General features: G+C 40.2%; 1 protein-coding gene across 6 annotated transcripts in view; it reads left to right on the plus strand.

The window, feature by feature from the left end:
• The window catches only part of KCNIP1 (potassium voltage-gated channel interacting protein 1), an 831,960-nt gene that overhangs the window by 698,833 nt on the left and 106,375 nt on the right, over positions 1-26,752 (plus strand). Inside the window, exon 1 of one of the 6 annotated variants that reach the window (XM_038414236.2) lies at positions 5,141-5,434. The exons of the other annotated variants lie outside the window; for them this stretch is intronic. Coding sequence (XP_038270164.1) covers positions 5,326-5,434 — 109 coding nt within the window. The 5' untranslated portion in view covers positions 5,141-5,325. Of the gene's footprint in view, positions 1-5,140; positions 5,435-26,752 lie in introns of those variants that run through there. 6 annotated transcript variants of the gene reach the window in all.

Raw genomic sequence — 26,752 nt, forward strand, 5'->3', positions numbered from 1 at the left:
CACAATTTCAAGTTTTTCTCTGCAACCCTGAGGGCTAAAAACTTTTTAAAAAATGAAATCTGAGATTCTCTTGTCATCACTCATCTTGTGGGAACGGGGCTTTAAGAAATGCACCAAATGTCATGAAATTCATGTCATGTCATTGTCAAATGTCATGACAAAATTGTGGTAGATGGAAATTCTGGAAGCCTCAGAGTTTCTCACTCCTTTCTCTGGTGATCTGTATCCCAGGTATCCATGTTCCAGATGGAGGTGTAGGTGAAGCTGATTCAAGTTGTGATCAGAAGCAATAAAGATACTGTCAAGGTTCCTTCCCCACTCTGAACTCTAAGGTACAGATGTGGGAACCTGCATGAAAGACCCTCTAAGCTTATTCTTACCAGCTTAGGTTAAACACTGCCACCACTAAAGTGTTACACAAAGAACAGGGAAAGTGCCCACTTGGAAATGTCTCCCCCCCAAAATATCCCCCCAAGCAGTACACCCCCTTTCCTGGGGAAGGCTTGATAAAAATCCTCACCAATTTGCATAGGTGAACACAGACCCAAACCCTTGGATCTTAAGAACAAGGAAAAAAAGCAATCAGATTCTTAAAAGAAGAATTTTAATGAAAGAAAAAGTAAAAGAATCACCTCTGTAAAATCAGGATGGTAAATACCTTACAGGGTAATCAGATTCAAAACATAGAGAATCCCTCTAGGCAAAACCTTAAGTTACAAAAAGATTCAAAAACAGGAATATACATTCCATTCAGCACAACTTATTTTATCAGCCATTTAAACAAAACAGAATCGAATGCATATCTAACTAGATTGCTTACTGACTTTTTACAGGAGTTCTGACCTGCATTCCTGCTCTGGTCCCGGTAAAAGAATCACACAGACAGAGAGAAACTTTGTTTCTCTCCCCCCCCCCCCCACAGCTTTGAAAGTATCTTGTCTCCTCGTTGGTCATTTTGTTCAGGTGCCAGCGAGGTTATCTTAGCTTCTTAACCCTTTACAGGTGAAAGGGTTTTTCCTCTGGCCAGGAGGGATTTAAAGGTGTTTTCTCTTCCTTTTATATTTATGACAGATACTGACTAGAAGAAAGAGAGAAAATAAAGATTAAATAATGATCCCAGAGAACTGCATGTGGACAGTGCATAATATTTAGAGAAAGGTGAATAAATTGTAAGGAGCAATTTATATGACAAATTTCACCTCTCTTTGCATGTTGTCTATAAAAAAATGGCAATTTTCTTGAATCTATTGTGCAGAATTATTCACCATGCCCTTTCTGTGAGTAATTCTTGGGTGGTAGCTCATTCACCATCTTTTTGTTGCGTGCATTTGATATTCAAAAGTGGAGTTGTTTTGACTGGATGTGTAGACCCCATGGTATGGTTTGGCTCCCCGAATGGATGTGCATAACTCTTAAAATTGCATTTCTGGTGTACGGAAGTACTCATGGTTGCATTTAGTGGAAACTCTAATTTAGAGGTGGGTGGAAAACTGTTTTCCTGTTACCCAAAACTTTTTGGGATTTTGAAAATTTTCCTGTCCTGCCTGGAATGGGGGCAGGGGGGAGAGACACACACACAGAGAGTAACCCAGGATAGCTGATAGACTGGAGTTGAGGGCACTCACTGAGGATGAGAGAGACCTGGGTTTAAATCTCTGCTCCAAATCAGGCAAGGACTTCAATCTGGGTTTCTCACCACATCCAAAGTGAGAGTGCCCTAACCACTAGATTATTCTGTCAATGTTAGTATGATTAGCTTTTGTTTGTATGATTGGGAAGAATCTTTTTTGTGCTAAAATAGGTATTTCTTTGTGGATAAATGTATTTGTGGGCAAACTAGCATATCTGTTGTCAGTGAACACATTCATACCAGAAGTACTTCCTTGACTGCTGTGTACAGTATACATTCAATTACTTGTAGGAAGTGACATGAGACAACTGAATGCAAAGTCTACTAGACAGCCAATAAATCTGCCCTTCATCTTTCTCCTTTCCTCTGGCAGAAAGGAACCCAGCTATTTTAAAATCTATGGTTCACATTCATAATCAAATATAACGATATTTTGTGCAAAACAGGACAGGATAAAATTTTAAATACACTAAGAATATCTAGTCTTGTTTATTATGTATTTCTCCTGAGAGACTCAGTAGCTTATTGATTTCTCCAGGTGTTGCTCCTCTTTTAAAATTTTGGTCAGACAGTCAGGGAACAGAAACTATAGCATGTGACATAATGACCAGTCATTCAGACAAAATATTGAAAATCTAATGAGGAGGATGCTACAAACAGTGCACAAAACCTCTTTAGAATAACTACATTCTTAAATAGGAATGGCTTGTATACCATGGTGTAAGAACCTGGATAGATGATACTATTGACTGAACACTTATGAATACTAATAAATTTTTCAAAATCCAAATCTATTCATGGGCAATCTGTGTATGGGAAAAGATAAATTGTTCACAACTAATAGCATGACCACCTCTAATATTTAATAATAATACTTTTAAGATGGCTTCTTTCAGAGGATCTCAAAGTTCTTTAAAGACCAACCCTCCCAACATCCCTGTGGGGTTCTGGTAGCACATATTTCTCCTGTCGTATCAAAGGAAAACTGAGGTCTAGAGAGTTCATGTGAAGAAGAAGAAAGTCTTTAGCAGAGCTGTGAATAGACCCAGAACTCCCAGTGCTTTGCCCCCCAGACCATTCTTCATGCAGAGAAAAAGCCACCCCCTTTTCTCTTCTGTAACATAGTTAGCATCAGAGGTCTCTTTTGTCACAGAGGTAATGTTTAAAGATGAAACCAGTTAATGGGTATGTTTACCCTGCAATTGGAGGTGTGACAACACTATATGTAGCCATAGCAAAGCTAGGTAGCGTAAGTACCAGTAGCAGTGAAGATGCAGCAGCACTAGTTTAAGCATGGGTTGTAATATTGACCAGGATCCTGGATATTTGCTCAGGTGGCTAGTCTGCACAGAAGTCCATTCTGCCACATCTTCACTGATATTGGCACCTGAGCTAATTAAATTAAAGTTAGTTCAGGTATGATTATACATGCAGCAATCATACCTCTGGTTGCAGCACAGACTACCCTTTGTTCTGTTTCTGCTCAGGTGCTTTAATTAAAAACTCCTTTGGCCTTACTGAATATTCATTGATCCAGACTTTTACTTTGGGAGAAATACTGTCTTGTTCCGTTCTACATTTTTTCTAGTGTTATTAAGTAACCTTGTTACCTATACAAATATCATAAAGAAGGTAGAAGCCCTGCAGTCAAGCACCATAGTAACACTGTGAGGCTCTATTAGCTGGACATGAACAAGCTGCTTTGGACCCTTGACATGTCAGCTGTGTCCCTAAAGTGTTGTTTTTAAACAGAGACAAGTCAATTTTTGGAGAAGCAATGAATGAGCAAAGGTAGCAGTGGTGAGGAATATGATTAGAGAGACGTATGAGGTAATTCCCTGAGCACAAATATGGGACCCAATGTTCTAATTCTGCTCCTGACTCATTCTTCGAGTCTCTACTCCTACAATATGGGGATAATAAAATCTATCCGTAGATTTGTTATGAGACTCACTTGATGTTTATAAAGTGCTTTAAAGATGAAAAGCAACTCAGTGTTATTGGAACCCTGCAATAATAGTCCTGAAAATTACCATCCCAGTCACAAAATTCTCCCATGTGATGGAAAAAATATGTGACATCTTTACTCACTAGTGGGGGCGGGGGAATTACCCAAAGTAGCCAGCCCAGTAAAATGTTGGAAGAATAAGCTATAACAAACAGCAACATTATTAGTCTTGTTTGCCTGCCTGCAATTGGTGCCCATGTCAGGCCAGATTTTGGTCCACTGAGACTTCTGTGCATATGTTGCAGAATGGCTAAGTTTCAGAGTAGCAGCCGTGTTAGTCTGTATTCGCAAAAAGAAAAGGAGTACTTGTGGCACCTTAGAGACTAACAAATAAGTTCACTGTGTTCCTCCCTAATAGATAATCCACAGAGTATCAGAGCCTACTACAGCTACCAGCAAATGGTTCCTATAGCTCAAGTGGTAGTGGTGTTTTGAAGTCCTGATTCCTATGCTGATTTACGAGTGGGGGGGCGGGAGGAGGGCTCATTGACTATATCCGAACCTTTCACTGTAATACTTGGAATTCTTCCTGCTGAATGTCTTAAAATGTGATATATGCCATCATGTGTCAGCAATGCCCCTCTGCTATGTACATTGGCCAAACTCGACAGTCTCTACATAAAAGAATAAATGGACACAAATCAGATGTCAAGAATTATAACATTCAAAAACCAGTCGGAGAACACGTCAGTCTCTTTGGTCACTCGATTACAGACCTCAGACAATTCTTCAACAAAAAACCTTCAAAACCAGACTCCAACAAGAGACTGTTGAATTGGAATTAATTTTCAAACTGGACACCATTAAATTAGGCTTGAATAAAGATTGGGAGTGGATGTGTCCTTACACAAAGTAAAACTATTTCCCCATGTTTATTTCCCCCCCCCCACACACACTGTTCCTCACATGTTCTTGTCAACGGCTGGAAATGGCCCACCTTGATTATCACTACAAAAGGTTCCCCGCTCTGCCCTGCTCTCCTGATAGTAATAGCTCACCTTACCTAATCACTCTCATTATAGTGTATATGGTAACATCCATTGTTTCATGTTCTCTGAGTATATAAATCTCCCCACTGTATTTTCCACTGAATGCATCCGATGAAATTAGCTGTAGCTCACAAAAGCTTATGCTCAAATTAATTTGTTAGTCTCTAAGGTGCCACAAGTACTCCTTTTCTTTTTGCGGATAAATACTAACACGGCTGCTACTCTGAAACCTGCATGGTATGGTTACAAAAAAAACCCAAAACAGAACAGAAAATAATTGTTTATACAGATTTAAAAAAAATCACATGTAACGTTGCTGAGGTAGGCAATATAATGCTAAGTTGTTCAGGGCAGAATAAACTCATGGGAGAATTGCCCTGGGAGAGAAAGTAAAACCATGGGAGAGAAACCATGGGAGAGAATTGCCCATGGGAGAGAAAGTAAAACCATAGATTACTGTTAAATGCCGAAATTGCTTGCATGAGAGAGAGAGGAGAAGAGAAGAAATGGAAATAGGGGGAGAGGATGAGAAACGCAAAGAGAGAGAGAGACACACACACACATGCCAAGAAAGAAAATGAGCCAGATACTTACTGAGCAGCAGGAAGAAAAGCTTCAAACAGACGATCTCCCAGCATTAGATATCTGCCAGTTGTTTGACTAGCACACCAGTGGGTATCTGTGTGGTGCCTTAAAGGATGTGGAATAAAGGCGAGTCAGAGGGACTCCAGACTTTAGGGATTGTGGTGGTGGTGTGTTCTTCTCTGAAACTTTTGCACTACCTCGGGCTAATTGACTTGTCAGATGGTAAGAACCTCCAAGTTTTCCAGCTCCTATTTACCTTTATTTAAGTGTATTTCAAGAAAATCAGTGTGAGTAGCAGGTTAAGGGAAATAAAGCATTAGCTTTTTAGTGCACTTATTTTTCATCCTCATCTTCATGCCTTGTAAGGCATATGGTCTTTAGTGCTGGAATTAGGCATTGTGCTTTATTTCAAGGGCTTGTGTTAGCTTTTGGAATGTTACCATAGCTGAGGGGAATTTTATGTTGTGATTTTTGCCACACATGCTACTTTTCTTTTATCTAAGTATTATTTTTGTTTCACCCTCTCCTTGGGAACGATAGTCACTTTTCGGGTAGTGGAAGCACTACTAATAATTAATTCATTAGTATGGTAGGTTCACTAGACACAGTATGCCTGTGACTCTTGTGACCCGAAGAAAATAAAAACTGCTTGAATGTATGTAGTACAAAGGAAACTTTTTTGTGTGTGAGTATTTCATATTCTAGATTCTTCAGAATAAGAGAAACCAGAGACAAAATAAATTAAGTAAAAAAAAAAATGTTTCTCATTTGAAGAACTATCCTGAGGGGATTGGTCTCTCCCTGTCAGATTTAGTAAAGAAATATTTTTTCTATGATATTTGATAGGAACAGGCAAAGCATATGTATTTGAATTATTTAAGTAAATTCAGGCAATAGCAGAGTGTTTTCTAACCACACAGTGACACTCACCCCAATGGTGAAATTCCTGAAAAAACAACCATTGGTATGAAACAAATAAGAATTTAAAAAAAAAAAAAAAAAGAAAAAAAAAAGGGAAGCCAGTAGTCCCTGTCAGATCTTTAGGAGTTCACTCATGCATAGATGTTTAACACTGCCAAGTTTTCCTAACAGAGGAGCAGAATGAGCTGAAATCATAACAAAGAGCCGTTTCTTGACAGAGGTTTCCTTTAAATATGGGTTATGTAAAACTGTCAGCCTATTTAGTGAGAAATTAAAGAAAGAAATACATCAATTAGTATTCTCCTTAAGTACAAGTTTTATCGTTTACTGAATGATGTTGGGAGGAAAGGCAGCATATTAATTTTAACTCAGTCATTGTAAAAATCACTGTGCTATAAGATACCTGATGGGTAGAAAGTGTTGATGGATGGTTAACAAAATATAAAAAATAAATTGTGACCTATAGAAAAGATTTTTTTATTTAGAATATTAGAGTAGAAAATTTAAGTTACATGTATTGTCAATACATACATGTTTGGGTTTTCCCTATAACAGGAGTGAAACACAGCAGCTTTAGTCTACGCTTACATGAATTGAACTCCAATAAGATCTATTCCCCTCCTCCCAAAAAAAAAGCACCTAACAGGAACTATAAATTTCAAAAGATACACTAACCTTCATAAAAGGGAGGAAATGTAAAATGAAATGCGGAGATAGTTGCAGTGCTACCTGTTTAAGTGCAAAGACATTTCTATATATTCTTTCCAGAGCTACTGACTGTAAATCCACTTTTAAACTAGATTAGTTACCCAGACCAGTCTGCACAATGTTTCCCCAGGAAAGTCAAATAAGGGACAGGTGAGAAAGATGTCAAGGGTAAATGCAAGTAATAATTGTTAAAAGTAGCCCTGTTGTAGAGCAGTGCCAGTCCTCTAGTCCAGCTGTATCCTACAGTATACTGGTATTTTAGTGAGAAATTAATCCTTAATGAATTGCTTTCACTAAACAGTCCTGGATGCAGATTTCTAATCAATGTGTAACAGCATCATTCAGCCCATTCAGGTGCCGAACATGGCATTGTTGTGCCTCATAAATCTTTGCAGTAAGCACACTAGTTAGAACATCTCACAGTACTAATGGAAAAGGAGTACTTGTGGCACCTTAGAGACTAACAAATTTATTTGAGCATAAGCTTTCGTGAGCTACAGCTCACTTCATCGGATGCATTCCTAATGTACCAATGGACTATCTGACAAAGTATAGGTGCACCATAAAATAAACCCCTTTCTTCTCCAGCTTTGATTGTTGCTTTTTTTTCCCTTCCTGACTTTGGAATTGTCCACTTAGGATTCTGCAGGAGTCTGAGAAATGTATAGTTACTGTTCAAAAGTTATAGGAGCTTTCCCTCCCTTTGGGGCCTGAATTCTTTGATCCCTTACTTATGCTGAGTAACACTTGCAGGTAGTTGTACAGATGTCACATGAGTAAGTATTGCAAAGATCAGGCACTTGGAAATCTTTAAATTCAGCATGAAACTTTTTATTTGACCTGCTAGGTAATAGTGGGTAAGTGTGGTACATTATTATTATGATTTGTATTCCCATAGCATGTTGGGACCCCAGTCATGGGGTTGCAGCATAAATATTTCTAGCTTGTCTTTACATTCAGTGTAGATGATCACTGCTTTTGTTTATCTAAAGGCAAGTGATTCCATGTGCGGTTCCATCACAGTGTGTAATAGCCCTAAAATTAAACACTGCGCCATTTAAGCAAACTGGCTCCCAATTGCTTGAAATTGGTCATGCTGTTATTTCCTTTTAGAATTTGTATTATGCCAACTCCTGCAGGTAAAATATTCTTATTTAGAAACTACTCATTTGTGTTGTTTTTTCACAAGAAGTGATTGGATACCAATTCTGCATTAATATGAGAAGCTGGATTGATGGAGTAGTAACTACTGTGTGATAGGCAGTTCAATAAGTATAAGACACTTCTTAGAATTTCCTGCAGTTCAATATACATAATGCTCAGTATCTTGACTTTCAGCTTCTGTTTCCGAGTTATATTTCATAAGAAAGGTCTGGATCCTGCAATGAATGTTGTGCAGGTGGGTCCATGCTCCGATTCATTGCATCCAATGGCGTTTGGCGCAAGTGCAGAGGTCTACCCATGCTGAACTTTGTTACGGGATTGCAGCATAAGAATCCAATTGGAAATCTGAGCAAGACTTAGACCTGCATAAAACTCTCTAACGAAACCCTAAACCAGGAGGAAGGCAATAGTTTCATCGGAGATTGGCTTTGGGGTTCTGCATTCCTTTCAGCCTGAAGTGGTGTGATATCCACATAACCGGAACCCAATAAACTCCCCTGTGCAGTGGAACCCCTGGGATTTTCAGAGCTTGCCAAAGGCATGATGTTCATTTCACAGCATTTCACGTGACAGGTTTCACTGTTTCCTGTTGTGCAGCCTCTCCTGTGCTTCCACCTCATTCATAATTTCACAGTTTCATGTTGGTAATACCAAACTTGCTTGCAGGAGACAACCAAATTCAAAAAGAATGAGGCAAGTGTCAATGATTAGTTTCCTAGCAAGTGTGGGGATGCAGTCATAATTCATGATTCACAGTAAATGGCATTCAAGAAAACATTTTGTGAATTTTATGGAAATACTTGGTTGTCAGAGGATCAAGAACTCTCCTCATAAGAGCAAGTGTTGACTATTCTAGAACTGTTTTATGAGTTTGGCTCTAACTCTTCTTACTTTGTTCCATCCACCAATCATTTGAATATCCTTGTACTGTTGATAAATTTTATTTCTTCTGAATAGAGAGGGATCCAGATCAAATATGATGTGTGTGTTTTTAGACAGCTATCAACATTGATTACATAATGCCATCACCAGGGTTTAAAATTCTGAGAACTAAGTACTTTTAAAGGTACCACTTGAATACTGCGAGTCAGAGATTTAACTTTTAATGCAGCAAAATTTGTTGTGAGCCCCACAATATGTGTGTTTCTGTCTGGTAGGGCTGTCTTCTTGGCTGTTTTCAGTTACTTCACAGGAGAAAACTATACTGGTGACAGATTTCTTCTCAGTTAAATGGGTTGTGGATTTTGCTCTCTGACATTCTGTCTCAGTGTAAAAGGATAGCAACTACTCTACCCTGGTGCATGATTCAGCAATCTGTAAATAATGTATAATCAACCGGTGGAACTCTATTGTTTCATGATGTTGTGGAGAAAAATAGTTTAGTAGAACCCTGAAAAGAATTAGACAACTGAAGTATATGATTAGGAATAGCATATCCTGTTACATTAGAATAGGGAAACAATATGACCATTCGCTAGGGCTGCCCAAAAGCTCATTTGGAAATGTGAAGTCACCATGTTTCAGGAGACATTCGGGTCTAGGCCTAGGTCTGTGAACTGTTGCAGACCAGTACTGTTTCAATTTGTACAGTCCTCATTCCCAGCCTTGGCCCCCCATTCAGTGACCTGCTCCACCAAACCTGGGACCCAACCGACCTTACCATTACTGTCCGTAGAGAGAATGACTAGATATTGGCCACCATTCCTGCCATCTCTGTTGGCCCTGGTACTAGATACTAAGGATCTTCAGAGAGCACTAGAAAACTTTTCTGCCACTTTATCTCATCAAGGGATTACCAAACCCCTTGTCCACATCCAAGAGGCAGCAGAGGCAAGAGTTGGTAGGGTCCCAGTACCTGCATGTAAAGTGGAGTAGTAGAGGACAGTGTAGGGAACTCTGGGAGGTGAGGGGATGGGGGTGTAGCCCTACAGATTTCAGTTCTGTATAACCTGAACCTCCAAGTGAAATCTGTGATGTCCTGTATCTCAGGGGAATCACCCTATACCCCCATGTTCATCCTTAAAATATTATTGTGTGGTATCCAATGCAAAGTTTGACATGTAGGGCAGTGGTTCTCAAAGCCGGTCCGCTGCTTGTTCAGGAAAGCCCCTGGCGAGCCGGACCAGTTTGTTTATCTGCCACATCCGCAGGTTCAGCTGATCGAGGCTCCCACTGGCTGCGGTTTGTCGCTCCAGGATAATGGGTGCTGTGCGAAGGGTGGCCAGCATGTCCCTTGGCCCATGCCACTTCCCGCAGCCCCCATTGGCCTGGAGCAGCAAACTGCAGTCCATGGGAGCCACTATCGGCTGAACCTGTAGAGCGGCAGGTAAACAAACCGGTCTGGCCCGCCAGGGGCTTTCCTGAACAAAGCGGCAGATTGGCTTTGAGAACCACTGATGTAGGGTCTTTTTGGAAGGCTCATGATGCACTGAGCATTGTTGTTATAGTAATTGTTGTTATAGTAATATTATAGTAATGTTATAGGTTGTAATTTCATGTATATAGTTATGAGGTTGAGAATGTGTCCTCGTGTCTTAAAGCAAGCCCAGGCGAAAGCTCTCCAAGAGCAGAGGGGCAGTTCACACCTCATCAGGGCATGTATGGGACAAACCCAGCCCAGCCTCACAGGAACAAAGGACACTGGCCTAGGCAACAACAAAGGATCTGTTGGACTTCGAGTGACTCACCCCCCTTCCACTGGTCAGTTTGGGACTGCGATGAGGTAATGCTCACCTGACTCTGAAGGGGAGGGGGCAAAGCTAACAGGGAAGAAAAGAACATGATAAAAGGGAAAGACGTTTGCCACACTCTTCCTCTCTCTTCCACCTCCGTCTACAGATACAGTCATAAAGCGGCTGAAGCTCTGATCAAAGGGGAGAGCCTGCTGAAGGGCAACTAGCCAGCCTGTGGGTGAGAAGCAGCTAAGTTTTTAAGGGTACTGAAAGTGTTAAGATCAACTTAGAATGTGTTTTGCTTTTATTTCATCTGACCAAATCTGACTTATAATCACTTAAATTTATCTTTGTAGTTAATAATTTTGTTCGTTTATCTAACCTGAAGCAGTGTGTTTTGGTTTGAAGCATGTCCAGAATCTCCCCTTGGAATAACAAGCCTGGTACATATCCATTTCTTTCTTAAATTTATGGATCTCATACAAGCTTGCAGCATCCAGCAGGCATAACTGGACAGTGGAAGATGGACCACTAGGGTTGTGTCTGGGACCAGAGATATTGGCTAGTGTCATTTGGTTGCACAATCCAAGGAGCAGCTTACATGCCAGAGGCTGTGTATGAACAGCCCCGGAGTGGGTTCTCACAGCAGAGCAGGATAAGGCTGGCTCCAGAGTTGAGGATTTCAGTGGCCTACCAGATCACCAGTCCAGGTACACCAGAGGGGAACGTCACGATCTGAAGGATTTGCTCATTGACCCTGTGGCATCTGGCTTGGTGTGTTCCCCAGTTAAGGAACCCTGCCAGACTTTGCTGACCTCCATCATCAATTCTTAGATTTCAGATTGCAAATCTTTAACCAGCTGTATTATTAGATATATTATAGGGGGCTTAATCCTTCCTTTGAAGCATCCGGCATTAGCCATTGAAAGAGACAGAATGCTAGATTAGAGGGTCTGTTTGGGTATGACTGTTACTAAATTCCTTTTTGCAACAACTGTAAAGTAATTTCCAATAAGGCGTAGGAATCGACAGTTACAGACCTAGCTTGCTATGTGGTGATGCACACCTCATGTTTAAAATGGATGAATTCAAACTGGAGCAGGTACAGAGAAGGGCTATTAGGATAATCCGAGGAATGGAAAGCTTGTCTTATGAAAGGAGACTTAAGGAGCTTGGCTTATTTAGCCTAACTAAAAGAAGGTTGAGGGGAGATATGATTGCTCTCTATAAATATATCAGAGGGATAAATACAGGAGAGGGAGAGGAATTATTTAAGATCAGTACCAATGTGGACACAAGAACAAATGGGTATAAACTGGCCACCAGGAAGTTTAGACTGAAATTAGACGAAGGTTTCTAACCATCAGAGAAGTGAAGTTTTGGAATAGCCTCCAAGGGAAGCAGTGGGGGCAAAAGATCTATCTAGCTTTAAGATTCTACTCGATAAGTTTATGGAGGAGATGGTATGATGGGATAATGTGATTTTTGGTAATTAATTGATTCTTTAAATATTCAGGTGTAAATAGGCCTAATCCCCTGAGATGGGATATTAGATGGATGGGATCTAAGTTACCCAGGAAAGAATTTTCTGTCGTATCTGGCTGGTGAATCTTGCCCATATGCTCAGGGTTTAGCTGATTGCCATATTTGGGGTCGGGAAGGAAATTTTCCTCCAGGGCAGATTGGAGAGGCCCTGGAGGTTTTTCGCTTCCTCTGTAGCATGGGGCACGGGTCACTTAATGGAGGATTCTCTGCTCCTTGAAGTCTTTAAAACCACGATTGAGGACTTCAATAGCTCAGACATAGGTGAGGTTTTTCGTAGGAGTGGGTGGGTGAGATTCTGTGGCCTGCAGAATCTGTGCAGGAGGTTGGACTAGATGATCAGAATGGTCCCTTCTGACCTTAGTATCTATGAATCTCGCTGTCTCCTCTATGGCCTATTGCAGTATACTCTGCTCTAAGCCTGCATTCGTGCAGAAATACAAAAATCCTTTTCATTCCTATTGCCAACTTGCAAATTCCCTCAGAGGTTATGGTCCATGGACAAGGGCAACTTGCTCTTCAGAAAGCATATGGTGTGCCTTTTTTTGTGATGGAAAGAGTCTAAAACAACAAACACAAGCAGGAATATGCCATGGCCCTTCCTGCAATTCAAACATCACCACAGTTGGGATCCAAGGAACCATGGGTATGTCACAATTCAGAATCAGATTTGTGGCTACTGACGTCCTTCTGAACTCAGTTTATTTTCTCTGAGGTTGTTGGTTAGACAAAGCTCCAGGTGGGACTGGGGATTGTCAGAGAATGTCTATTTTGACTGGATGTATGGGGAATTTTATGCATGCAACACACAGTGCATAAAGATAAGACTACAAAAGAGGAAATGGGAGCCTAGACTGAACTCCAACCCCAACTTTTGCATGTGTTATTTCAAAGAGCTTTAGAGAGACCAAAGGGAACGAGTGAAAGAAAGGAAGTGTAATCCAGTGAACTGGAGCTTTGTGTTTCTGTAACCCTATTATTTCTCCTCCCCACCGTTTGTTTGTGTTTTTTTTAAGTGAGACATGCGGGAACCATTTGTTGCACACCTAACAGATTCTGAGCTAGTGCTGTTTGTGCAAACTTCACCATGGGAAACCCCTCCCTAGGACTTTCTGCCCTGGATAGGGCAAATGCAGTTTCTGCTGCTGCCCTCCTTCTGAGGATTCTGCCAGGGACAAGCAGTGTCTGAGGCTGCACAGAGGCCTGCTGGAAGAAGCTATATCATAGATCAGGGGTGGGCACCTGTGGCCCACGGGCCGCATGGGGCCAGTTAGGGTAATCCACTAGCAGGCTGCCAGACAGACAGTTGTTTCCATTTGCACGGCTGCCTGCAGCTCCCAGTGACTGCGGTTCCCCGTTCCCAGTCAATGGGAGCTGCGGGAAGCAGCAGCAGCAGCTCCCATTGGCCGGGAAAGGCAAACCGCAGCCATTGAGAGCTATGGGTGGCCATGCAAATGGAAACAAACTGTCTGGCTGTCCACCAGTGGATTACCCTGATGGGCCACAGGTTGCCCACCACTGTCATAGAGGTACTGATCAGCCCATCCCCCAAACTACTCTAACCACATGCCTCCCCAGCAGCTCACTTCCATCTTTGTTGGCCTATTGTAAGCCCGCCCCTCAATGTGAGAAAGGAACAGTGCCTCCACTTTCTGTTGTCCTAGCATACTGAGAACCCAAGTGGGCCCTTGCAAGAAACTGGGGGATGAAATTAGGCTCACCACATTCATACAAAGAAGGCTTTGTTAGGTTCTTTCTAAGGTACCAATCACCATAATATTTAAAGACCATCTAGTGCTGGTAGTGGGCTGAGCAGCACATGGAGACAGAACTCTGGGTTTAGAGCTGCACAACATTTTTGGAGGAATAGTAAATTTGCCAAAAACTGCATTTTCAGAGTGACTGAAGCTATTTAAGAAATTCAGGTCGAATTCAGTGAATAGTTTTGACTGAATAAAAAAGAAAAAAAAATCAAAAAAGTCCAAACCAGTTCATTTCAACATTTTCTAAATGAACCATTTCAAATTCTTGTTTAGATATAACAAGAATTTACAAAAATGTAATCTCAAAGCAACATTTCCTTTAGAAAAAGTCATTCCAAACTGAACCAACAAAATTTTTCTGGTTTTTCATTTTGGTGAAACAAACTGAAAAAATTCAGTTAGAAACTAAGCAAATTATTCCATTCAGCCACCATCAAAAAATCAGTTATTCACTTAACTCTACTCTGGTTCTGTGTCCCACTATGTTAGTTTCCCTGTCTGTTTAAATCAGCGCAATACTGTTTACCTCAAATGGAGTTAAGAAGCTTAATTAATTACTGTTCATAAAGCTCTTTGAGAGTCTGAAATGAAAGGTGCTGTAAAATGCAATGTATTATTACAACAAATCCTCTCTGAGGTTGAGGGTGGTGGTGATCAGGGGTAGCTGCTTAGATGACCTGGTGCAGTGTGTAATCTGGTTCTCAGTTGCTTTTACTACAGAATCATGTTTATGATGGTTGCTTGCTATAGTCTCTCCCCTGCCTCATCCCTATAGTTGTTTAATTAGTAGGAGGTAGAAATAAACTTTGATGTACCTGCTGACATTCTCTTGCTGGCTAATGCTTATTGCAATGCTTTGGGTTTCTTAGGTACTTCTGCATCTTGTTTTTCTTGAACTTCATTTTTCTATCTGGACCTTCTTTTTCTGACCTGCTTCAACAGGTGAAAGGAAAACTACAATTCACGATACAAAAAAATCTCCTTCTTGTCTCTGTCATGAGAACAAAGGGGAGTAAATGAATAACAAGTTTGGGGGTTTAAGTGAAAAATAGCATTCATTCATGCAGGAACCTGCTATCATGGCAGTTTGACACACAGTAGTTTGAGGCACATGAAATGCAGCACAGTATTTCACTATAGAAGACAGGCAGGAGACTCTAAAACTTTGTAACCGGTAAAAGTTCACTTATTTCTGGGGGGGGAGTTAATTGAAGTATAACACTGTCAAACCACCATTTGAGAACTATACCAATGGTAAAATATGGGAAACTTTATTGTAAAAAAACTTTGAAATGGAGAATTTAAAACAAACTGGTCTATTTAGCTAGGAAACTATCCTACCTTATTTTCTGTGTACTAAATCTCCTAATTTTGTAAGGACTCTGCTGTCTGCCGTGATGGGCAGCCTTTTTTTATTCAGTGCAAAGGTTACTGAAGAGATGCAAACTGTGCTATCTGATGGAGATTTTATTTTTGTTGTTTTTGATTATTTTGCTCTACAGTGTATCATTCTGGGAAGTGATATGGTTCGCTTCATGCTTATGGGGGGATACATCAATTCAGTCCATAAGGACATAGTCTAAAACTTCTTATTGTGACTATTACATCCAGCAGCTTCCTGGACCTCAACGTTTTTATGGAATGTCAAAGTGGGGGTGAGGTAATCTAAGTGTTTTAAAGTTAAATTAGGCAGGAGGCTTTTCTAAAATATAAAGCCACATACCTTACAACAGTTATGAGTTCTCCGTTCTCATGCATTCAAATCCTGGTCTCTAGCTTCAGCAGCAGGCTGGACTTCCTTCAGGAAAGTATCAGTGGAAACAGTGACCTGTAATTGAGATGCACCAGTGACAAGTATCTTAGAAAATAATATTTGGACAATGCATCTAAGGTGTGCAGGAAATGTCAGTGTAAGTGGTTCTGTGTATGTGTTGTGTACACATATGTATATACATAATTAATAACTCAGTTCTAAGGGAGGCTCCTTAACTGTCCAGAAGAAACTACATTAAGATAAGTGAAGCACTCAGTTAGGAAACGCCGAATTAGGGTCACCTGTAACAATCTTAACTCTTTGTGCATGTTGTCCTCATTATGATATGGTGTCCTCATGATTAAATTAAATTTTGTAAAGTATACAAATCAGGGAAGAAGAGCTAAGGTTGTGCAGGCAACCTTAATTTTGGCATTTCCTAATCTTTGATTTCTCATATGTTCAACCTTGACATTCTTTCTACATAGATAGGTGTTCTGTATAAGTAGCTGGTGTGTGAAAAGAAAAGGAATACTTGTGGCACCTTAGAGACTAACAAATTTATTTGAGCATAAGCTTTCGTGAGCTACAGCTCTCTTCATCGGATGCATTCAGTGGAAAATACAGTGGGGAGATTTTCAGCAGTTGACAAGAACGTCCAAGGACAGTGGGGGAGGGGGGGAATAACATGGGGAAATAGTTTTACTTTGTATAATGACCCATCCGCTCCCAGTCTCTATTCAAGCCTAAGTTAATTGTATCCAGTGTGCAATTAATTCCAATTCAGACAGTCTCTCATTGTAATCTGTTTTTGAAGTTTTTTTGTGAAGAATAGCCCTCTTAGGTCAGTAATTGAGTGACCAGAGAGATTGAAGTGTTCTCTGACTGATTTTTGAATGTTATAATTCTTGACATCTGATTTGTGTCCATTCATTCTTCTATGTAGAGACTGTCCAGTTTGACCAATGTACATGCAGAGGGGCATGCTGGCACATGATGGCATATATCACAATTGTAGATGCGCAGGTGAACGAGCCTGGATAGTGTGGCTGATGTGATTAGGCCCTATGATGGTGTCCCCTGAATAGATATGTGGACAGAGTGGCAAGGGCTTGTTGCAAGGATAGGTTCCTGGGTTAGTGATTCTGTTGTGTGGTGTGTGGTTGCTGCGTGAGTATTTGCTTCAAGTTGGGGGGCTGGCCTTTCTCTCAAGATCTGTGAGAGTGATGGGTCATCCTTCAGGATAGGTTGTAGATCCCTTGATGATGCGTTGGAGAGGTTTAGTTTGGGGGCTCTGAAGGTGATGGCTAGTGGCGTTCTGTTATTTCTTTGTTGGGCCTGTCCTGTAGTAGGGACTTCTGGGTACTCTTCTGGCTCTGTCAATCTGTTTCTTCACTTAAGAGGTGGGTATTGTAGTTATAAGAATGCTTGATAGAGATCTGGTAGGTGTTTGTCTCTGTCTGAAGGGTTGGAGCAAATGTGGTTGTATCGTAGAGCTTGGCTGTAGACAAGGGATCGTGTGGTGTGATACTGGGTGAAAGCTGGAGGCATGTAGGTAGGAATAGCGGTCAGTAAGTTTTTGGTATAGGGTGGTATTATGTGACCGTCGCTAATTAGCACCGTAGTTGTCCAGGAAGTGGATCTCTTGTGTGGACTGGTCAGGCTGAGGTTGATGGAGGATGGAAATTGTTGAAATCATGATGGAATTCCTCAAGGGCTTCTTTCATGGGTCAGATGATGAAGATGTCATCAATGTAGCGCAAGTAGAGTAGGGGCATTAGGGGACAAGAGCTGAGGAAGTGTTGTTCTAAGTCAGCCATGAAAATGTTGGCATACTGTGGGGCCATGTGGGTACCCACAGCAGTGCCACTGATTTGAAGGTATACATTGTCCCCAAATGTTAAAAAGTTATGGGTGAGGACAAAGTCACAAAGTTCAGCCACCAGGTTAGCCGTGACATTATCAGGGATACTGTTCCTGATTGCTTGTAGTCCATCTTTGTGTGAAATGTTGGTGTAGAGGGCATCTACATCCATAGTGGCCAGGATGGTGTTTTTAGGAAGATCACCGATGGATTGTAGTTTCCTCAGGAAGTCAGTGGTGTCTCGAAGATAGCTGGGAGTGCTGGTAGTGTAGGGTCTGAGGAGGGAATCTACATAGCCAGACAATCCTGCTGTCAGGGTGCCAATGCCTGAGATGATGAGGCATCCAGGATTTCCAGGTTTATGGATCTTGGGTAGCAGATAGAATACCCCAGGTCGGGGGTTCCCGGTGTGTGCCTGTGCGGATTGTTCTTGTGCTTTTTCAGGAAGTTTCTTGAGCAAATGGTGTAGTTTCTTTTGGTTAACCCTCAGTCTCTACATAAAAGAATAAATGGACACAAATCAGACATCACGAATTATAACATCAAAAACCAGTCAGAGAACACTTCAATCTCTCTGGTCACTCGATTACAGACCTAAGAGTGCTATTCTTCAACAAAAATCCTTCAAAACAGACTCCAACTAGAGACTGCTGAATTGGAATTAATTTGCAAACTGGATACAATTAACTTAGGCTTGAATAGAGACTGGGAGTGGATGGGTCATTACACAAAGTAAAACTATTTCCCCATCTTGTTTTAACCCCCCCCCCCAATCCCCCACTGTTTCTCAGACGTCTTGTCAACTGCTGAAAACGGCCCACCTTGATTATCACCACAGAAGGTTTTCTTCCTCCCCTCCCCACCCCTGCTGGTAATAGCTCATCTTAAGTGATCACTCTCCTTACATTGTGTATGATAAAACCCATTGTTTCATGTTCTCTGTGTGTGTATATAAATCTCCCCCACTGTATTTTCCACTGAATGCATCCGATGAAGTGAGCTGTAGCTCACGAAAGCTTATGCTCAAATAAATTTGTTATTCTCTAAGGTGCCACAAGTACTCCTTTTCTTTTTGTGAATACAGACTAACATGGCTGCTACTCTGGTAGCTGGTGTGTTTATATATGCACTTATGAATTATATTCTATTATTTAGCTGTTAGTTATTCTAGCTAATTACTGCTGGGTTCCTTTAATGAAATCTCTGGATTTCTCTCAGTGTTCTCAACTTTCAGTATTTTGTCTCTCATATAATTCTCTGGCTGCTAGACTTCATTAAACAATCTATTGCAGAAACTGCTGAGGATTGGTTGGTTTATACCCAGCCTTGTCTGTTGCCTGCTGATCAGTGAATGGAAGGGAATTCTATTTGTTGCACATCATTTCCTGATTTCCCAGTCCTGGTGGCATTTGTTAGCACTTGAGAAGTCTCTCCAGATTAGCTTTCGAAGGTTGCTTCTGGTGTTTAATGACTTTTCTCTCAGTTTCAGCTATGCCAAAGATATAGGGAGGGGTCTGACTTTGTGGATTAACTGCAGAGTCACAGACCACATTTTGGGAACTTCATTTGAATTGTTCATACTATTTATTTTGTGTTTTGTTTAACCCTGAGGCATTTGGCACTCTTTCGGGGAAGCAAGTCCAGCCTTTTTACTCTTGAGTTTCTTAGAGGGATCTGATTCTGCTTCTATTGTATGAGTCTATACTGATTCAGTTAAGTGTAGCAGTAACGCATTAGTGCTTGCTTACAAAATGATGCATGTAGAGCTACAGTCATGATTATACTTCAATCTCTCAATATTGCGCTGCTGTTAACCTTTCTATTAAAACAGTAATTTTCTGTTCATTTACAATGTTACTACCCCAAAACTGCCTTTTCAGCACCTTTATTTTCTCTCTGTGTGTGTATGTGTGTGTGCACACATCCTGTGATTTCAAATCTGCTAGTCAAAGCAATCTTGCTGTTTTCCTTCGCATACAGCCAGTTGCTATTTTGCCTCCATTCTAGCTTGCAAATCACCTGCTACTGCTTTTTCCCACCATGTCCAATAAAATCAGGGTTCTATAGCTCTTTCACACTTGATGCCCAGCTAACAAGGTATTATTTCCATCTGAGCTCATTGGCATGAGCTATATTGGTTTGCTCCATCTTCTAGAAATGTGACATTGCCTTACCACTTCTCATTCTGTGTGCCAATTCATAATTGTATATATCTTCTTTCTATCAAACATATGGAAATCAGAGCTCTTAACTGCAGAGGTTTCAATGCTTTTGAAAATCTTACAGTCAGATTTCCAGTTTCTCTTCCTTGATTATTCTCTCTCCCCAAGCACAGCTTTGCCTTTTCATTTCGTGTTTTGAATTCTTATTCTTAGGCAGCACTAATGCAAACTAAATAGACAAAACTGGTAATTTTTAAATTGCATCCATTTCAGTTACTTGGGACATATAGTGCATTGATCTTCCTGACCCATTTAAGGTCATACTTTTGTTCAGTTTATCTTTATGGGGTTAGTAGCTTCTGGTCTGAACATTCAAACTTAATTCTGATGACATGTTTTATTACTACAAGGTGTAACTACATCCCTTTCTGACTCCTATTTAACTTAAAATTTATTTGCTATTTCTCTAGATACAAATCCTGTTTCATTGGCTTTGTGCCATGTTCTCCTCCCATGTTTTGGCTTTATCTTTGTTCCCTGGTTTTTGGTAAACCCATTTTAGTGAATGATATTGGGAAAGGGTATAACACACTTTTAACTGATATTATTCCCAGCACTGCAGCAACAATGCACTGTGGGCCATGTACCACCTTTGATTCATGTGTGTATCCCAATGACATTAAATTTAACTTGTGTGTTCCACCATCTGGCAAAGGCAGTATGTAGCCCAGGATGTTGGACAGTCACATTGTTCTTTGATTCACTGACCAGCTCAGAGCCATCAGTTCATAAGCTCGAGTATTACCACAGGTTGACTGATCATCATACCGCCAAATGGGAAACTTCTAAAAGTCATTTTACTGCCTGTAAATAGTATCGTACGTATAACACTAGAAACTCTATTCCTCTGTTTATCCCCAGGAAGGACAAATGTGTAAAGCATAAGCAATGACAGGGTAAACTTCCTTGACAACATTGTTTCATCTCTATCTTGAAGCGACCATCTCTAGAAATTCTCTTCTGTTATGATGCCTTTAAAATACTCCACAGTGACAAGGGAGCTGGCCTATTGTGATTGCTGCTTTTTCATGCTTACAGCATTGACTCATTATTTCCTTATAATCCTCTCATCTGTCTGCATCCACCTGTTGTATCTTGATTTATACTTAGTTTGTAAGCTCCTTTGAGCAGAGACTGTGTCTTTGTTATGTTTTGTACAGTGCCTAGCAAAATAGGGTCCCAAATGCTACTATAATGAAAATAGCTGTAGTGACAATTAGTTAATAAATAGCTTGTATCTATAAGTCCTTGTTTTAAAAAGGGATTTGAAGGAAGACAATGAGATCGTCAGATCCTTGTACCTCTATATGGAGCCAATGGAACTATGCTGATATTCCCTACTGGAGGTTGTGGTCTTGAATCTTTTGCAACCATTCCTTGACCACCTGACTTGGGGGTCTATTCTGACTAATTGCACAAGCTTTTACTCTTAAATTTTTGGTTAATATCTATCCTAAGCTTTTTCCTTCTTTAGGTGCATGCTGTAGTACCTTGTTCTGCCATCGCTGAGACTGAGTAACTCTTTCTTCACTGATATTGTTAAATTAAAGATATTTATTGGCTGTGCATATGCCACCCCTGAATTCTTTTTAGACTAAATAAACCTAGCTTCTTCAATAACTCCCCATGTGTCTTAACTATCTAGTCTTCTATCACTTTCATTGTCCTCTAGATTTTCTATATGCTTTCAAAACTACAATATCCAGAATTGTACACTGTTTACCAAAGGTATGTTAGGTAGCACATTAACCTGTGATTCCCCTTTATGTGTATTCAAGAACAGCAATGGATTTCCTTCTTAACTGCATTGTCCTAGAAGCAAGTGGAGAGTTCACTCTCCATTCCCACTGAAACTTTGGCTTCGCTCTTGAACTGAGTAACTGCCCAGATAGCTGCATTGTATAATTTCTAGTTCTAGTCCATCAGATCTCAACCTGAGGGTTGCAATTGCTCAGCCTATCCCATATTGCTAGGTGGGAGGGGAGTCTTGAGATGGCCCTGTTATGAAAAAGGTTGAGAACCACTGTTCTAGTTTATTATGAGAAGAAAAAATATTCCCTGTGTATTCTAAGATTCTTGTCTGAGAAACAAGCTATGCTTGTATATGGTCCTGTAAGTCAGATTTTCATGCAATTTAATGAGAAAGGTAGAGGTACATGTCCATAACACATCCACTGAAGCTGCAGAATGTTTTCTCTCCATACAGAACTGGGATTCAGTAAATCTGGGATTCTGTTCCCAACTGTACTTCACACTGACAGGGACCTTGGGGAAGTCACATGACCACCCTGTGCCTCAGTTGCTCCATCTGTAAAATGTAAAGTATCTTGAGACCTATACATTAAGATACCACTGTTCATTTATACTTATACCATTTAAATGAAAGCATTATAGGAACAAAATGACAGTTATTTTAATATTTATATTGTGGTAGCACCTAGGGACCATATAATACTTTGATTTTTCACTGTATTCTGGTAGAGAGAATTTATCACCAGTATGCAGTGGAGAAAGATGTAAGTCAAACAGAGCTACCTGGAGATTACAGATGAGGAAGAACTTGCTTTTGAAAGAACAAATTACTCATTAACAAATGTAACATGGGCCATCAACATAAAGGTTGAGTACAACCGACTCAACATAACATTTCAGAGGAGTTGCCATGTCCCAAAGTCTTTAAGGGACTTCCCTGGATCATCTGAATATTGACCAGAAAAATAAATGGAGCTATTTCCAGAGTGACTAATAAAGTGCTAAAGAGGGAGGTAAAAGACTAATTACTCTGTTAATTAGAAGTGCTTATTGTGCCATACGCATGAGCTGTTTGAAACATTTAAGTTTTGTGCTGACTCAGAAGTTTGTTAATGGTTAGAATAATGCAGTGGGTTACATGTGAGATATTGATGAATCAGCTGACATAAGTGTCTTAGTTATTTCACTGAACATAGCTTGGAACAAGAAACTCTTGAGATGCTTGTTTTCAAATTATGTCTGCAAAGAACATATACTATTGTATGCAAGAAGTATTAAATGTCTCACACAATTCCCAAATTTATATCCATAATTGTGGTAAATGCAAATTCAAAGAAGGCCTGTAATTGCATATGGATTTTACCCATATTTTCATGTCTACATTTAAAACAGAAATCTGGCCCTCTGTTTCTGTTAGGTGGTAGGACTTGAAAAGCGATTTGTCACTTTCGTAAAGAAACTCGGTTCTGATTTCGTATCATATAGACCTGTGCAAAACTTGGCAAAATCAGTTTCTGTATAAATACAACCAGCAATCAGAAATAACTAATAAAGAAGGAAATTCACTAAATAAAAAGTAAATATTACCTGACATTCATTCAAAACTAAAATGAGCACAACCTTGCTGAAAAGTTATGTTCTTGTATTCAGTTTAAAAATCAATATTTCAAAGCAAGGTTAGTTTTTTTCTTAATGCCCTGTGGTGGCTGGGGGATTTATTTTCTTCTGGTGATTTGCAAAAGATTATATGATGTAACCTCTCATAGTAAGAAGAATATTCAGAGATTTATTCTGGTTTATTACAGACAGATGCTTTACGGAGGATGGGGGCAGTGGGTAGGGTCAAAATGTTTGATACAAAATGTTTTTGTCAAATGGCCTTTTTAGAAAATGAAGTGTCTTGTGAAAATTGTTCAAATTTTAATTGAAACAATGTTATTGACACTTTTCAATTACTGTATGCTAGGATTTTGTTAAACAAAACATTGGTAATCTTTTTTTATATTCATAAGAGTTCAAAAAAATTGAAAGGCCAAAAAAGGGTCAGGTTTTTGAATCATTCAAAATGAAAATGTTGTTGGAGGAAAAATGTAATTTAACAAGTTAGTTTGTTTTTCAGACAGCGATTAGCCAGAGTAAGAGCTGTGGCACCTTTTTATAGGGTGCTCTCACCTTGTCCATGTCCATTGGCTTGTGTGCTGTATCCACTGCAGAATATCTAGCACCAATGTTAAAACTCTAGTTACTTCCAATCCTCTCATATTGGGAAGTAAAGGGACTGAGTCTGTGGGCACCCTTTGCTCAAACACATGGGGGCAGAAGGCTTTGCAGGTACGTCTACACTACAAAAAAAACGAAAGCCATGTCAGCAAGTCTCAGAGCCCAGGTCCACTTACTCGGGCTGTCAGGGCTCATGCTATGGGAATAAAAATAGCAGCGTAGATGTTTTAAGCTCAGGCTGGAGCCTAGACTAGACCCACCCCCCTCACTGGGTTTCAGGCCCAGGCTCCAGCCCAAGAGAAAACATCCATACTGATATTTTTTGCCCCATATAGTTAGCCCCACAAGCTCACCTCACTTGACCCACTTGACCCAGGCTCTGAGACTCTCTGCGGTGTTTTTTTTTTTCGGTGTAGAGGTACCCTGAGCGTTCTCCTCACGTTCCCTCTACTTGCACACCCATGCTGGGCTAGCCACAATCCATCCCTAATCTTTGTTGGGTTTTTCAGTGGAAGATTCAACAGACACAGGTTGTCATAACTTGGTACAGATGAGAACCACTGTCAGCATCTCAAAGCACTCAAATAAATTATTGGACCTAAGATGAGTATGTGCTGCTGCTTAATGTGGTAGTCACTTAAAAAGTGTTCTTTCTTGGTGAGTCACTGAAACAAAACACTGGAAAAAATTAGTGTTTTTGTTCAAAATAAAGCATTTTGTTTTTCCGTTTGTTCACCAAACTGAAAAATCAATTATTCACTCAGTTCTTTGGGGGAATATCAAGAATATTGTTGAAGAAAAGTGCAGACCTATGCCTGAAAAGCTGCCAAAATTAGTCTGCATATATCAGCTTTAGAAGAACTAGATGACTTAGTTAAACATTCCTTAATGCAACTGAAGTGGGGACTGGACTTTTTCATAGGATGTTCTAAATTTGTGTTGTGGTCAATCAACCTCGGTAAACTTCTTATTTATTGCTCAGCCTTCCCTCCCATGTAATTTACTGCCCCCCTTTGAGACTTTCATTCCAACATGTATTTGGCCAACTGTCAAGTGAGTGAGTGAGTCATACTGTACAGTACATTGATTTCATGAGTTACATTTACTTCAAGTTTCAGTAGGAGTTATTTCTGAACAACTTAACCAAAAAATTGCTCCCCTCAATTAAAAGGGATTGTAAATATAACCTGAAGTGTTTCAAGAAATTTTATTATTTTTTCCAGGAAGTTTTTCTTTCAGATAGTTTGGAGAAGTACAATTGCATGGCATCAACATAGGTGAGAGATTGAATTTCACATTCTTGTTTTTATCTATTAATCCTCATGAGTTATGTACAATATTCTGTGCAACATACCTTCACCAACACATTTAATCCTAATTAATTAGCAGGTGAGGAACACGAATTTTAAAAATTGCTAAACACAAACTAAGACTAATGGGATGTTCTCTGACTTAGTATCTGCTGGTGTTGCTGTTTGTTGTTTATTATTAATTATTATTATTATTATTGTTGTTGTTGTTAGTATTGTGGTAGCAGGATCTCATTTTTGAGGTCTGGAACAGTGGGGAAGTGTGAGCTACTATACCTGAGTGAGATTCGTACCTCACTTGGCTGTTGACAGTCAGCAGGAAGGTTTGGGGGCCATTAGTGGAGTCAATTGTCCATGCCTATAGGGGAGGGCAAGATGTCAGCGTTTTAAGGAAGTGATTGTTAGACCCTTGGTACTGAAAGTATTTCCAAACATCACCCTGCCTCTAACCCTTTTTTATGTGCAAAAGACTGGTGAGAAGTGTCTGGAGCCATCAGATCTCTGATGCCCTGTCAGCTTGGTTTGAGGCATAGTACAATATGGAGACTATATGGGGTATAGGAGGGACATGGAATGTCCTTGCTGATTCTTTTAGCTCTGTGAGCTACCTTGGATACTTTTTGACCACGTGATGTTGACATGAATGTGTACACCCAAAGGAGTAGATAGAGCCAGCTTGAATGGCTCCATTCCTTTTCCCTACAGACTGATAGAAGGGACCACTATCATCATTTGGTCTGACCTTTTGCATAACACTAGCCATAGAACTTCCCTGAAAGAAGTCAGTGGCGGAGCTAGGAATAGAGTTCGTATTTCCTGGCGCCTAGTCTTGTGTTTTAGCCACAAACAATCCCTCCTTCTGGAAGATCAAGACCCCAAAGGGTAAAATAGTATCCTGAGGACTCTTGTTTGGGTTCCCTTACGTTTAACTACTCAACAAGATTATTCAATGGGTTAGTGTGGAAATATAGAGTGTGGTGATGACATGACAACATTGGAGCTCTGTGCTTTTGTCTGTTCCAATCCATCTGGAGCAATGAAATAATTTACCCATCCAAAGAAGACTGGGGTATGGATGAGAGCTCACTCGGCTGAGGGAATACTGAAGTAATGATGGTCAAGGGAGCAGGCTGACAAAATGTCAGATTATCTATGGACCCCTGATTTAGAGTGTTTGCCTACTTTGTTGCTCTGGTTTGAAACCTACGGCAGGTCTACACTACCACCTAAGTTGATCTAACTTATATCAATCAAGGTTGTAAAACAGCACCCCCCTGAGCAATGCAAATTACAGCGACTTAAACTCTGTCTATACTGGACTACTTCCTCCTCCCATGGAGATGGAATAATTAATGGATAATGGACTTTCTGGGTAGGCATAAATGATATGCAGATTAGGCACATAATACAACAGTGAACTAGAAATGTGTTTTTAGGTTAGTACACCCATAATAAAAAATCTTAGCATGACATCCTGTAGGAAATGTCAGACAGGCTATCATTTTAAGCTTAACATGTCCACAACTGCATTCTGTGTCTTCCCTTCTGAACCCACTCCATTCTTTCTTTCTTTCTTTCTTTCTTTCTTTCTTTCTTTCTTTCTTTCTTTCTTTCTTTCTTTCTTTCTTTCTTTCTTTCTCCATCATGGT

This window comes from Dermochelys coriacea, chromosome 8 (genome assembly GCF_009764565.3).
Source record: "Dermochelys coriacea isolate rDerCor1 chromosome 8, rDerCor1.pri.v4, whole genome shotgun sequence".
Taxonomy (NCBI): Eukaryota; Metazoa; Chordata; order Testudines; family Dermochelyidae; genus Dermochelys; species Dermochelys coriacea.